General features: G+C 37.8%; 2 protein-coding genes across 3 annotated transcripts in view; one reads left to right on the plus strand and one right to left on the minus strand.

The window, feature by feature from the left end:
- The window catches only part of LOC132124693 (proline-rich protein 5-like), a 106,212-nt gene that overhangs the window by 35,322 nt on the left and 54,587 nt on the right, over positions 1-16,303 (minus strand). The window lies entirely within an intron of this gene.
- The window catches only part of LOC132124694 (chemokine-like protein TAFA-5), a 63,028-nt gene that overhangs the window by 10,135 nt on the left and 36,590 nt on the right, over positions 1-16,303 (plus strand). Inside the window, exon 1 of one of the 2 annotated variants that reach the window (XM_059535825.1) lies at positions 14,500-15,043. The exons of the other annotated variant lie outside the window; for it this stretch is intronic. Within the exon in view, the coding sequence (XP_059391808.1) occupies positions 14,953-15,043 (91 nt within the window). The 5' untranslated portion in view covers positions 14,500-14,952. Of the gene's footprint in view, positions 1-14,499; positions 15,044-16,303 lie in introns of those variants that run through there. 2 annotated transcript variants of the gene reach the window in all.

Here is a 16,303-nt window from a genome sequence, read left to right on the forward strand (position 1 = left end):
AACGGTGGCTGCCCCAAATCAAATTTGACTTAATAAAATTTAAATTGTTCGGGCGCCAGACAAGTAAAACTTGTCAAAAAAAAAAAAAATATATATATATGTAATGAAGTTCAATTTCCCCGAAGATAACTCAAACCACCGTTACACAAAAAACGAAAATAAATTCCTTCAAATACCCACAATAATGTAGAATAGGGCTTAAATGACACACAGTCAGAAATTGAAGGGTTTGGTCAAAAATATGTATATTTTAAGAAAACATTTTTGCAAAGAAATAAAATAAAATAAACTACACAAAGTTAAATTTTCACAGAGTTTTTTTTCTTTACCTCACATGACAAATAACAAAATATTTAAGGCAAACAGTTCTTTTTTTCAAACTCAGTTTGTGTTCAATTTTCAGCCAAAATAAAGAAATGAAAGAGGAAAAAAAAACACACACAAAAAAAAAACACTTCAAACAAGTGTTTGTGTATGGGTGTGTGCGTGTACAATGAGCGTGTATGTGTGTGTGTGTGGTGGTGGCTGCGTGAAGCAGTCTGTGTAGCGGCCGCAAATCCTGGGCCGGAGAAAGAGTTTGGAGACTTGGCGAGAGTTTGGCGTGAGTTTAGAAACTCTTGGCGTGAGGTTAAAAGATGATGGACATCACCACTAGTACCTGAGGCAGGCGAACGAACCAGGCTGGATTATGTTGCACCAGGCAGGCGAACGAACCATGCAGACGCAGTAGAGCAATTTCTCCGTCACTTTGGCGATCGCACCCAGTCAGCGCATGCACAGAGATTCCAGCAAAGAATAGTACGACCTTCAGCTTCAGGTAGCGTGTGTCCCACTCCAATAATAACCTACAGGTGTGTTTTGTTTTTTACTCGCGCCCCAACTTCCGTTTCTAGCGCTCTTTTATTCTAAATTTCCTCATTGGTTTCCGCCCATCAGAAAAAATGAAAAGCTGATATGGATTTCTTCCATATCGCTACAAAGTGTTAAAAAAAACTACAAACATGGCGGATATATGCAACCAACAGACAGGTAGAGAAACTAATTTGAGTGATAAATAATAAATGTCTAAAAATGTTAATTTAATGTTATTTACATTATATTTAATCTGCAGCAACACTGTGAACTTTTATGATACGGTTGGTCTTTAACTTTTAAATGCATCATTATGCAAACACATTAGCAGAGTTCTTCCATGGTAGACCTGCGGCTAGCAGATCAATGCGCTTCTACATACTCAAAAGTATGTACTTTTTCCTTCACAAAAAGAGTACATACTTTTAGGGCATAATATAAGTAGGCTAAATGGGTTTTCATTCTGGAACAAATCTTTTGAGTGAGTCACTGAATCATTCACTTAAATTATTTGATTTGATTTGAACCCCCTGGATGATTCCAAGGGCCCGGGGATGGGGGGCAAATGCAATTTCTACTGAGGGACATCAACCCCCCCCCCATTAGTTCAGAAACACTGATTAATTTAAGAACAAAACAAGTGTCTTTGAGTGAGTCACTGAATCATTTACTCAATGTATTTGCTCAAATACATTGATTCAATCAGAAACAATGAATGAGTCATTGAATCATTCAGTCAATTGAGTTGTTCAGGAATGAAAAAAAATGATTGATTTATTAATCAATTTTAAAATAATTCACTCAACTGATTCCCAAGGAATGCGAAACTGCTCAAATAATTTATCAATACTGTACACTTTGGATAAAAGCTTCAGCCAAATGAAAGTGTTTTTTAAACTTTTCATTCTCATTTGAACAAACGGATTCCCTAGAAAAAAACTGAATGATAAGTTGAATTATTAAAACCCCTTACACAGTAGTACAGTGGGGTGCACACACAAAGCAACATTAAAAAGCAGTAATGTAGAGTTTTGACATGCTACTGCTCTACTAATTGCAAAAAGTAGCTACTACTTGTTATCACATGTTTTTAAAACAATGGCACACGTCACTAATGAAAATATAGCAGTGTACATAAAGGAAAAATGGCATAGTCATAGAAGGAAACAGTGTGCACTTAAATAAATGAACACACAAACAGATACGTTCATACACAAAGAGCAAATCTAGTCACTTTGAAGATGAGAGAGCACAAAAGTATGCCTTGAGAAAAATGTCAAACTTACAGGACTTCACAAAGTGGGGTTGAAAACATTCAAAAATAGACAATCAAATAAAAATAGATGGGTGCAACGGTTCATATTCGAGGAAATAAACTACTTTGGGAAAATAAGCAAGTTTGATAGCAGCACCAGGAAACTAAATGAGCTGCTATTTTAAAAAAGCCGGTGGATAATGAAGCAGCTCAATTAATGTGGTTTATGGTGCTGTTCTTTTCCTTCATTCGAAGAATACTCTGACATTGAGATCCCTTCTACACTTCCACACAAGCCTGTGATAGATCAATCAGTCCGTTTCTTTGCAAAACCTAGGGTGAGAAAAGAACAAGAGAGAATGAGACGGAAAAAGAGAGAAGGAATGAGTGTTTACAAGAGCTCATTCATCGGACACAGGGGAAGAGAAACCCTGAAGATATTTATTCAACTGGAGAAGTGTAATTCCAGCTGATACATTCATACATTTTGAAACATGGCTTTGTTAAGCTTCATTGGCTGTCTCTGGGAAACAGAATCTCTCTACTGCTCTATCCCCGAAACCTTGCTTTCTTGCTTCTGCTCTTTTTCTCATGAGCAATAAATGTTAGATTGTGTTGGCACTATATAGTCCTGGCCAAATCCTATTAATATGTGTTATATTAGGTTTTTTCTTGGCAATATCGAAAAGAATCTCTCTCATTCCCAATGTTCACCCTCCAAAACTTGCAGCGAGACACGGTTCATCATCTGCAAATATAATACTTTCAGAACTAAAGCACTGTTAGATGTTCCGACAGAAGGTCACCGGCGTTTCGCGCCACATGTAGACCGCAGCGTGTCTGTTAGTGACTCTCCTCCCTGCCGTCTGGCAGGCCACTCTATCCACAGATTCCAGCTCACCCAGCTTAACTAAATCAAGTTCAATTTGAAAGCAGGAGACGTGCCAGGAGTGCCATTGTGTAAGTCTTGAATAATGTAAAGCAGCTGATGCCTTTGCATGTTGCGGAATCTCTTTGTGGCTCAAATAATTTAAGAAAAGCTTTCACGAACCGCTCTTGCGGCAACGTCAGATTGCTTTCTCCGGTCTCTAAAAACAAATTGTCATATGCATATAGAGCCTGGCTGCCACCAAGGTCATTTGTTCATTTACTCATTTATTTTTTTATCCCCGCTTTTCCATCAAACCCCACCTTCTCTGTGAGTATTTGTCGGTATTGACATGTTTGTTTATAATCGGCTTTAACCTCAGGTAAGACTTACCTTAAGAATAGTATTACCTACACTTCATACATCTGTTTGTGATAATATACATCTACATTCATTTTTCATGAGCTCAATGAACTCTACCAGAAAAATCACTTTATCCTGGAAGTTCCTGAGAAGTTCTCCATAATCCCAGACACATTCATTAATTGACACTAACTGAATGGAACAGAATGCACTGGTCTCTCGAGAAGTGTCTGAAATGGTTTAAACTTGGCACAGTGTCATATACTCATGCTTTGGGATGTTTAAACAACACTGAGACATCTGTTCATGAGTCAGTGACAAATAAATGGAAAGATGTTTTAAAAAAATCTAGTTTAAAACGCATGCCAGATTCTGAGAAATGTACTTTTGTGTTCATGTTAGTTTCACATGTTTTTGAAAAACAGATTTTCAAGAAAATTTTGAATTGATCAACTAATGTGATTTAATGATTGTATAACCAAGTAAAATGTTCACATCTTAATCATATTTGAATAATGTAAAAAAAAAAAAAAAAAAAAAAAAAAGACTGGCTTGCACCACCAATCTTTCTTTTTCAAATACTAATGAGCAGTATATATATATATATATATATATTTCGGAGATATGATCAGGCTATGCTAAAATATTTAATAAGGGGGTTTTCTTTTTCTGAGAAGGTCAGTTGTATACCCCCCCCCCCCCCCCCACCACCACCAAAAAATAAAAAAAATCAAAATTAGTTTTAATTAAGAAATAAAAAAACATGCTTATGATAGAAGAGGAATATTCAAGTCATTATGTTTATAAATTGCAAGTATTTTTTAATAAATTAATATATCTGGATAAAAAATGAGCATGTCATTGACCTTTATTCAGAGCAATAATTAAAAAATGGTATGTCCTGAGAGAAGTATTAAAGAACAGACACACACATAGAGGCATACACACCTTTTCAGAATTGTTTCTCCATCTTCGCCACTGAAGGGCAGATGCTTTATGATTTGCCTTGAAAATGTTCTTGTGTGCTTTGCATAGCAACATCGAGAAACCGGTATAAATTCTGCACTGAATATAGAATGAATGTATTCCCATCTGACCTGTGGGCAGTAAAATTCATAAAGTGGCCCATCTTTTACAAGCACATTAACTTTTTTCTCCTCTCTCTCAATTTGGTGGTAATGCCTCCAACAGTTTGAGAAAATGGAGTTATCCTCGGTGGAATGCCTTTTCATGATTACATCTCTGGCCTAAACAATATTTTAGTCAAATCTCGATTTCATTTTACTGATCCTTTACAAGATATTAGATTTTAATAAGCAATCTCTTTTTCAGTCATTGCTCATAGAATCATCTGACTGAGCTTTTGCCTTTGAATCACTGCACATCCATACTGATTCTGAGTTTTACACTGTGGTGAATGATGTATCACTTTACAACTGTGGTCACAGACGTCGGCTGTGTTTTGCAAGCCAAGTGAATACAACATTACAACTTGATAATCTACATCTGCATCATTCGCATGAAAACCTTTTTAAGCTCAGTTGCTTGTCACTGCATCTTGTCTGAATGATTTATCCACAGCGTTTGTCAAAAACTGCTTACCATCCACATTTACGCCATTGTGGATGGCATATTTGAATCTGTCAATAATTAATTTCTCACATGCTATCCATTTCATAAACACTCGCTACAGCGGTGCATCACGGTCAATGGGCAAAATGTTTGTTCAGTCAAATCAATACCGTCCATAATAATACTGTCCTGCCTTGCATGGAAAACACTTCAGGAGTAGAGTAAGATCTGCTTTTCCACACTTACATTCTCTTTGAGATCATCCATCTGTCCTCTGAACTGACCAGGGCACTGCCGTTTCAGTCACTAAATATTGACTTTACACATGAAGTCTTTTCTGCTGTGTAGTACCTTTTGTCTTTACACCTTGAAGTTTTTTTTGTCTATTCTAAAAGGGTAAAAACAGACCTTCAGAAATAGGCATAAATATAGTAAAATGGCTAAACAGGAAATAAAGCGAAGGAAGTTACAAATTGAGAGTTTCAAAGTAAATGTGATAATGTCATAAATTTGTGCATGACACACCCTGGAACATGACAAAAATGGCAACACTGATTCAAACAAAAGTATTGTAATTATTTAAATTTACAGTGTTTCTCAACTGGTGGGTCTGTTCTGAGTGGGTCGCGGAGTGTACAGCACTTTTTGTGAAATAAATTTGCTTTGTTTTTTTACTAATTAAAAAAACAAAAACACACACACACACACATATACATTATATATATATATAAGTGGGTCACGGCTTGATGACCATGGGAAAACATGAGTCCCAAGGCCAAACCAGTTGAGAACCACCGATCTAAAATGTTCTTCTAATCTTGTTTAATGATTATTAACAAGGGTTTTTTAATGACATATTTTGAGAGAGCTACATATCGGTCCATTACAATAGAAGATAATGGTAAATACTGTAGAATCTTCATTGTTATAAATACATCATTTAAAAAAAACCACACATGGCTTGCGACAAAATTACATTACATTTTATGAAAAAAAAAAAATGTAAAAAGAAAGTTAAATAATAGGCCTAAATTCAGTGTTGTTCACTAAACCTCAACCAGCATGCGAATTCGGTCATTCTTTTGTGAGTTTGTTTATGCCTACAACAGTCTCTGATTTTTAAATGTGGACATCCAGTATTGATATCTATGCTTTGTTTTGTTCACTGCATCGATTCTTTACACACATAAATGTATACCGCTTCCTTTTTCTGACCATAGTTGTTCAAGACAAATAAAAGTCTCACATAAAAGTCACGTCTTTTGTCGTGTAATTTTGATACTTCACTAAATAACATCTGGCTTTCATTGTGCTCGTTTAGTAAAAATGTACTGTTTCACAAACTCTTTATCAAGAACTGTTGTTACCGTAAATCAGTTTCATTCTTAATGTTTACCTCTCTGATAATTTTAAATGTTTTATTTTTCACCGTGGCAAGTCTAAAGTGGACAATCCAATCAAATTATGGTTAAGAATAATTGTTACATCGAATTGCACTTCATGTAACACCGTCACACCATGAATAACTAAAATAGCTTTTAAAAATGTGTCCACTGCATCAGCGACTAATTAATATGCTCCAACTTTACAAATTGAATTTAATATTTTATCCATTATGGGGGTATGAAAATGTACAGCACTGCAGACCCGTGACTTTACAGCTTGACTCTGGCCTGTCAGACCATTTCTCACTTCCCTTCTCCACCTCTTTTGAAACACTGGAGTCTGGCCCGAATTAGTCTGCATAGATTGATTACAAAAGTCTTTCCAGGGCAGGTGAGAGAAGAAGAGCCCCCGCCTTCTTATCACTCAACGTATCTGGACTTGTCACAGTTTCCCACCTCTCTTTGATTGGGATCTCTACCATCAGTTTTTCTTTCGGACTGTCTGGGAGTAAAACTGTGGGGCTTAATCCGTTCTGATTACCTCTGACAGCAGAAACTCATCGCTCATGCTCATATCAAAAGATACAGTTACAGCTCCACAATACAGTTGTATATATATATATATATATATATATATATATATATATATATATATATTATATATATATGGTTCCAGTTTAACTAAACAAGAGCCTGAGATTTGAATGCCATATGGATCAACATATCTTGAAACGGAAAAAACATTGCTGAAATGCAGCAGATTTACTGGAATGCATATCGGATGTCACATTTAATGGGATTCATCCAAATTGGATTGCTCAGCCCAAACTGTAATATGGATGCGCTGTGCGGTTAGACAGTGGTTGGGGGTGGAATTTCCTTAAAGTGTCTTCAAGCTTCTTGTATTTTGTTTGGTTAAAATCTGTCATGACTAATTATGCTGAATTGGAATGAAGTTTTCACACTCTAGAAAGCCACGATCCTGTGGTTCGAACACCTTTCAGAGCAGAAAGTCTTACATCTGCACATCAGCATCAAATGTGTTCGATTTTCGAAAGCGGAGTCATTTCCCCTGCTATTCATTGTCATTCTAACCGGATGTGCTTTTGTCTTGTGTTAAAGTGATAATGACCCACTTTCATGTTGAGCTGAATCTGTATAATTTTGAACCGATGCTTTTTTAAAAGAATATTCTGGCCAGTTTAATATAATGAAAGTGATGACTGGAGCTGTTAAGCCTCAAAATGGCAAAAAGCATCATAAAGTATTTTATGCAATACAGTCCAAATCTTCAGAAGTCATATGACAGACAGAGTTTGAAGCCATTATTCACTGAAAAAAATCAAGAAAAATCTTGGGTGCAGTTTCCCAATAAAGAGGAATCTTATCTGTTCAGACTCAAGAGAATTGGTTATGTGCTTTTACCAACACAATCTCATAGGAATTCATAACTATTTCATTTCATCGAACTGGTTGTGAATTTGTATGAATTCAAGTAATCTTATTTGTTTTGTCCAAAAAAATGATAGGTTTTTGTATGAATCCAATAATACAGATTAATACAAAATTGCTAAATTGTAAAATAGTTATGTTTTCTTATCAGATCAGGTTGAATTTTAGGTTTTTGGAGCTTGATTAAATAAATGCTTTGTTGATATTCATAAGGACGTTTTAAGATATTAAACTTGCAGGATGTTTTAATGGTACGAAGACCTCTTTTATGCCAAAAGATTGAGGCAAATTTGATTTCTCATGTCATGACCCCTTTAAATTCATAACTTTTGTGGAACAAAAAATATGATGAATGAATAAAGAATGACAGCTGCTTTTTTCCATACATTGAAAGTCATTGGAGCCCAAAATAACCCTGCTGTTCTCTATTGACTTTTTGTATGAACAAAAAACACTTCTGAAATTCTTCAAATTATCTTCTTTTTTGTTACATGGAATAAATCAAGTCATACATGTTTGGAACGACATGAAGTTGAGAAATTAATGACAGGGTTTGGTTGAACTGGTTTCCTTAAATGAGGGTATTTTCCAGAGCAATTTGTGACTTTTGCACAATCATTGCTTTGCTCAGTAGATGTGATTTGCTAGACTTCATTTTCACAGATTCATCAAGGTGCACGATTCCCAGAGTCAGTGGAGAGGCCCTGTGACTAATTCTGACAATGACAAAGATATTGATTATAAGGAGACTCACTGTGACAGCAAATGTACTGTGGAGTGTAAACTGTGCTTTAGGGACATTCAGCAGTCAAGCGGTGGTCTGCGTTTGCTCCCCCAGAGTGTTGCACTGATAACGTTGACAGAAATGCTGCATAAAATTACAGTGCAGGTGAGAGCGCCCTTGGCTCTCAGACAGGAGGATGGTGTGAGTCCAAGATTCATTAACATGTTTTTTTTCCACTTTATTTTTATCCTGACTGTAAAACACATTAGCACATGTTTTTTTAAATACCCTGAATTTCATTCAAACCGTTTTGCACTCATCCCAAGTTCAATTATTCGGTCGCAATGGTTAACAGCCCACTACACTTTATCAGTGAATACTACATAACTTGGATCGGTTTTAACATAAATCATTCATATGACTTCAGAATATGTGGAATGTAGCACAAAAAGTGTATTGTATTTAATGGCCTTTAAGTCTTCCCAAACCTGCATGAAACATGTTCTCCTGTGGAACACAGAAGACATTTTGAAGAGTGTTGTTAGTAACTAAACATTTTCAGTTCCTATAGACTTCCATTGTATTCCAGAATTTTCATTTTTGGGTGAACTCTGCCTTTAATTCGTCTGGTATCCAATGCTTTCATTAGCATGAGATCTTTCTCATTTCAAATCTAAAGTTTGGTGCTGATGCTCTACTCGTAATTTGTTTTAGACGTTCTCTGAACAAACGGATTTTCTGATTCCAAATCAAGGAAAGGGATTTAGATTAAAAAGGGCAAACAGCAGCTTGTCCCTGCATTGATCTGAGAGATTAAGTCTATGAATTGAAATGTTGAGTTTCTCAGTTCGTTTCAAGGTATTTATCTGATGTGCAATTTTAAATCACATTGTTTATTTTCTCCACAATAGCTGTTGCTAAATACGTGACGAATATAAATATTCATACTCAAACATTTGGTTTCCAAGGGTTTCTTTCATTTGCAAGCTGGAATTATGTTGGTGTGAATAAATTTACTTTTCATCCACCAAAAATAGAAACCTAAATAAGGTACTGGTTCTGGCTCATATTGCTTGTATATACAGTATCACACCAATATCACTTTCTAGTGTCTCCACTGAGGCGTTGCAATTACTATGGAAAACAAATGTATAAAGTAAATAAATGAAAGCAGGCTTAATAAATTGGAACTGGGTCTATTGTCCCGCCACATATTTTCACACAGTAACAAACACTGCAGAGTCAAATATAGATATTCCCCTTAGACAAAATGGAAATTGAGAGATAGAGCGGGAGAAAAAAAGACTAGATCTGTTGGAGATATATTGGCAACACAGGGGAACATGTTATTATAGTGCAGGGTATTTCAGTACCAGCTTGACTTTACAGTGATGCCGTATTCTGAACATATTTAATTGGGTCCCCGCTGATTGATTGCCATTCTTCTACTGAAGCTCAGAGTATGTGAGAACAATATGAGAATGGGATGGGATGTCATGTGTGGACAACTGTACTTGGGCATTAAATGAAAAGTCATCAATGGCAGAGAAAATGGATTACTTTTAAATCTGAATATATGCATTAAAAGAGATCACTATTAATGATATCATCAAGAGACAAAGCAAATACCTATCCATCACTGAATGAAAAAAACCTCCAAAATGAAAACTAGTAAGCATGAGAAAGGAAATCTAAGTACTGGAATGCATATGTGATAAATTAGATGCATATATATATGTGGCCCGAACCCAGAGTACTCACCCCGGTTGTGGTAAGAGTAGATGGATCTATAAGTGAGGAGAAATGGGGTGGAGGAGGGATGCTGAAAACTGTCAATGAACAGAGGTAGGTTTTGCTGTTATTTATTGTCATGTGTTGATTACTGATTGGTCTCCACTTGTGTTAATCAGGTTAATGAACTGCGACTGCTCCTCCCGAACTTTGTTATATAACATCATATATCTATCTATCTATCGATCTATCTATATATATATATATATTTAACACCTTAGATTTTAATGTTAATCTAGATTGTCTGTATACAGGGGCGGACTGGCCATCGGGAGCACCGGGAATTTCCCGGTGGCCTGACGGTCATTCTTGCCTGCCGGCTGCCGCTGTGCAGTCGATCAGACTGACGTGCAATAGGCTGGTATGCAACTGCGAATTAATTGACGGTCGTATGAATGTACGAATCAGGCGATCGCGGAGTAAAAATGACGCCACCACTTGACCAAACATCAGAGAAGCACTGCCTAATTGGCTATATCCAGAAGCAGGTTTTATCTTAGAAAATCGTGCAAAAAATGAAACGCAAACGCAAAGGAGGAGCAGAGACGGAGAAAAGCCCTGGCCACAGACGGCCGCAGCAAGTTGCTGCAAAATCCCAGCCATGTTCGCCAGTAAGGGAGCAGGTCGGTCAGAATTACGTTTATAACCTATTTACTATGGTTCAATGAAAAAACCGAACCGCTCAGTTCACCACACATGGTTCGACACGCACTGGGACCGCTGTTCAACTTAAATCTGACAAAGCATCTGTAATATGGTTTACTACACGTAAAACAAACAGGGTTCAAATAATATATGTTTCTGTTGATGCATACGCATTCTGGATTCCCAGATTACAACAGTGAACTGCAACAACAAAGAAATCACTCACTGCTCTTGATTAATAAGCTTTTTTTTTACTTTAATAAAGAATAATCTTTAATTTATAGTCCAAAATGCAATGCTGTTTTACATTTGATTACTCTAATTTCTGTACCTAAAAATTAATGCAAGACCTACCTAAAAAAACCCTGAAAGTCAGTTTATTTGTATCTTTACTCTATTGTATTTATTTGTGCTGTTGCTTGTAGTTAGAATATTCTTAATAATATAATAATATATATATATATATAAGTATAGTTTTTCCATAAACATAGCACATACAACTATACCGAAACCGTGACTCTAAAACGGTGAAACAAACCGAACCGTAAAAAAGTTGAACTGTTCCACCCTAATATTTACATAATCATTTGGCTGACGGACGCTTTCATTCAAAGCGACTTACAATAGATAAAATCTATTTAATATATATTGTAACGATATCAACCTTCATATTCATCCGGAAGAAGGAGGCGGGAACCGGCGGACAATCAAAAACATTTTAATAACAAAATAAACACAAAACAGCGCACCAGCCCCTCACGGACGACTGGTGCGCATAAAATAAAAACCAAAACACAACTAAAAGCCCAGGCCTGGTCCTCTCTCGTCCTTCACTGTCGTCGCTCCAGTTTTATATCCTTCCATCTCCTCCATGGGCCTCGAGACCGGTGGGACGAACAGGTGTAGTTCATCTCCAATCACTCCCCCGGCCTCGCTCCCATGTCCCTCGGCCCCGCCCCACTCGTCACATACCCCCATCGCCCCTCGCAGGCCGGGGGGTACTCCCGAGACTGCGCTCTACTCCCCCCCCCCCCCCCTCCCTCCGGGGGGGCCGCTCCCGGGGACCTGCGGGAACCTGGGGGTAGGACAGGCGAGGCGAGAGAAAAGGAGATGGAAGGAGGAGCGACAGAGACGAGAGAGGGGAGAGAGGAAAAAAAAAAAAAAAATTCCGGTTCCCAGACGCACCGCTGCTCGGCCCTCCACCAGCTGGGTGATCTCCTCCGCGGTGCCTGGCGGTGGCACTGGACGGCCCTCGGCGGACGGCACGACACTCCTCCGCCGCCCGGTGGACGGCGACAGCTCCTCCGGTTTTGGGCAGCCGGCAGGAGTCCCCCGTTCCCTGCTCCTCCCCGTTCCGGCGGAGGCAGCAGGCTCCGGCCACCTGGCGAACGGCGCCGACTCCTCCGCTCCCTCACGGACGGCAGCCGTCTCTCCACATCGTGGGCGGCCGGTAGCGAGCTCGCCCGTCCCCGGCAACTCGCTCCAGTCCACCGCCTCGAGCGTCCATGGCGGCACACTCCTCGCCAGCTCGATGGCACCGCGGATTCACCACAGCGGCGAGGGATCTTCAGCAGCGCGTCCCTCCTTCTCCCGGGCTTCGGCACCACTGTAACGATATCAACCTTCATATTCATCCAGAAGAAGGAGGCGGGAACCGGCGGACAATCAAAAACATTTTAATAACAAAATAAACACAAAACAGCGCACCAGCCCCTCACGGACGACTGGTGCGCATAAAATAAAAACCAAAACACAACTAAAAGCCCAGGCCTGGTCCTCTCTCGTCCTTCACTGTCGTCGCTCCAGTTTTATATCCTTCCATCTCCTCCATGGGCCTCGAGACCGGTGGGACGAACAGGTGTAGTTCATCTCCAATCACTCCCCCGGCCTCGCTCCCATGTCCCTCGGCCCCGCCCCACTCGTCACATATATATATATATATATATATATATATATATATATATATATATATTACAAATGTATATAATGATAGATGTTTTAAAAGAGCATCTTAATGACAAACTACAGTAGCACACTGTTGACTAGAAATTGACTAGAAATTGATTTTCCATTTCTAGCCTACAATATGTAGCCTAGTGTACAATGCTTATTTATTTTGAAGGTGTCGAAGGAAGCAACAGTAGCACTAGTGCTGCTAGTGCTCTTGCTGTTGAACAAGAGAGGGTGGACAGTTCAGCTTTGAGTCAGAGCAGGAACCTTCAGGTAAAGTTTAAGCTATAAACAAAACTAAACATGATGGCTATACTATCAGAAAAATATGTGCTTTTATGATTTATAAGGTCATCAGTAATAGGACTGTGGTCATTGGGACATACAATTGATGGCTGCATAATTAATATAGATTATTGAAAGTGCTTATTTCATATTGCAGAGACACTCAATGTGCAGAGTGAGAGAGGGGTATTAAGGGAAAGATGATAGAGACAGTGAATGCCTTGATACTTCTTGATACTTCATTTGATTATTTTGCCTGTCCACAGTCTAAGGATTTTGATTTTTTTTTAATTATAACCCAATTCAAACAACTGAAAGAGCCAAAGAGTTTATCAGTCTGGTGGACACATGAATTGGGTGGTGGTGACTGCAGCAACAGAGGTGGCCAGGGGTGGAGTCAAATTCCCGGCCTGATTTACTGTCCCAGTCCACCACTGTCTGTATACCTAACCTCATGTTGATGATCCAGTGGGATTGTCATGGTTATAAATAGCATTTACTGTACTGGATAAAAGCATCTCGCAAATGGCAGCTTGATATTTACTTTCTATACTAAATGTAAATCTGAATGTCAACGTGATATTTAACATTGTCTATATGCAGTTACGTACATAGATATATGATGGAAGATGTATGAAACCAATTTTGACTTGCATATGTAAATTATGGGGTACCCTTTAAAATCAAAAATGATAAAAAAGCGAACATTTGTGTAACAAAAAATATGATACATCTGCTTTTGTCCATACAATTAAAGTCACAACACAAAACCCTATGAAAAGAAAAATCAGTATAGGGACCAGTGGGGTTATTTTCATAGGATTTTGTGTTGCATTCATGTTAGTTAATATTTACTATTTTGAGTCATATAGTTTACCCTGGTGTGTTTATTTATGTTTGATTGAATGTGTGGCCTTACACTAAATGAAAGATTATCAGTACCACTTTCATACTATCAAGTTAGAAAATAAAATACCGTAACCAAAATGATTGTAATACCATTAATTAATTTTTACAGCAAAGTTGTAGAAACTGATATTTTTTAACAGTAATTTACATTTTACAGTGTATTAATATTAATGCTTCACTTTGATTAAAAAAAACCCCAGCACATTAAATGTGAATTTCACCAGATCAAAGACGGTATTTCTGATCTGTTGAAAAGAAAAATAAATCTCAATACTGCATCTATGCATTATAGAATGATAGAGAGAGAGTAATGAATTATGTTGGCCCACTGTAAGCAGGTGTTTCCGCGCGCTCTGTAAGTGGAATCGCTCAGAGATTGACAGATTTAACAGTGATGACGTCGATTTTGAACTGAGACGAAACTCGCGTGCAAGACCCGCAGCCTCAGTTGAACAGGAGACGCTCGCGCGTCCGCACAGTTTCTGCTGGGAAGTCAACGGAACGACGCGCGAGGCTGGACGCATGTGAGGACTTTTCCTGGACTTTAACGGGATTCCGGGGGCGACAGTTGTTTATGCTGCTCGAGGCTCGCGTATGGATGTGTGAAGACATGCGGCGCGGTGCCTGCTAAATATTTTGGGACGAGCGGTGAGCGAGAGACTATGCAGAGGTTAACGGGACGCGAAGTGTCAGATCAGATGCTGCGTCGAAACTCTCTTGCATTGAACTTTAGTCTCTCCGAATAGAAACCTGTCGTTGAGCAGTGCCGCACTACCAGCAGAGGCTTGTCCGCATGGAAAGTGTCCAAACACAGCCTGTTTATCCTGAGAATAAGGGAATGTTTCTTCAGTGTTGATCCGGGATGTATGTGCGGTTGTAAACGCATCCGATCTTCAGAAAGATGCAACATCTCCGCGTGGCGTGGGCGCTCGCGGGAGCGGCGGTGGGCTTTTTCCTGCTCTTCTTGATTCAAACGCATTTCTTCGGAGAAGGTAAGCCTGAACGGTCTTTGTCAGAATTAAATTCATTTTGCGGGGGAATACACGTAAATTATAATTTGACGATACATAATTATAATAAAAACAATTTGTGTTTGCTAGAACTTTACCATGGATATAAAGTGATTAGCTTATGTCACAACATTACTTTTTGGCATTTTATGACATTTGTAGTTCTTAACTACATCATATCATTTAACCATATAATATTAATATACCATCGTATTTACGCTGTACTGTAAACTGTGATGATAGTTAATTGTACAGGTGGCGCAGTCAAAGGCCACATGATGACTGTTCAGAATTGGCCTCTGTAGGGCTTTGTAAAGATATACACAACATCAAAAAACCAATGACACTAAAATAAAGTTGTAAACTTTAACTATAACATGAAATGCAACATAAAATATAGTCAAATGTACATAACTGTTAACAAAGAACATTTTAAGTAAAATCCAAATAGTGATGGTTTGTGGAAGGATTTGTGGGAATGTCTTTTAGGTTGGTTTCTAAGTTTATTATAAAATTATCATTTTAACAATATTTTATTTTAAAAGTACATGGCCTTGTCAAATATACATTTTCATTTCAAATTATAAGGTAAATCAGAAATGTCATTTTTAATGTTTTAGAATATTTTGCAGTAAAATTGCATGTTTTGTAATTTTATATAAATAAATGAATGGTAGGGTAACTTCCTTACATTATTATTATTTATTTTTATTTTTTTACAGTGCAGGGTAACATTGCTTCCATGTTAAGTTTTTTTAAAGTCGATTACAATGCATACACCTTTTAATGAAATGATGACCTGTTTTTCATATATGTATTTCATTATATAGATGTATGTTTTGCCAGTGTATAAGCATCAGTAATACTCTGCATTCATCTGGCATCAAAATTGATTAGAAAAAGGACTTGAGCATGACCTTTCGTGTACTTGTCAATATGTAGTGCTTAAATCTAGGGCTGCAACTAACGATTATTTTGATAATCGATTAATCTGTCGATTATTTTTACGATTAATCGATTAATCGGTTTATGTACTTATATTTTAGTTTTTTCCATTTTTTCCCCAAGTAAATTATTAATAAATGGTCTTTATCCTTCAGCATAGATTTTTAAGAGATTTTAACCATTTTGCACTGTCATATCCTAATCAAAAATATACCTGGAGTTGTTTTATTGTGTTACTAATCCTTTGTCGAACTCTTCTGCAATCAGAACACTGACCCATACTCTAGCAAATTTCAC

The sequence above is a fragment of the Carassius carassius genome, chromosome 43, assembly GCF_963082965.1.
Source record: "Carassius carassius chromosome 43, fCarCar2.1, whole genome shotgun sequence".
Lineage (NCBI taxonomy): Eukaryota > Metazoa > Chordata > Actinopteri > Cypriniformes > Cyprinidae > Carassius > Carassius carassius.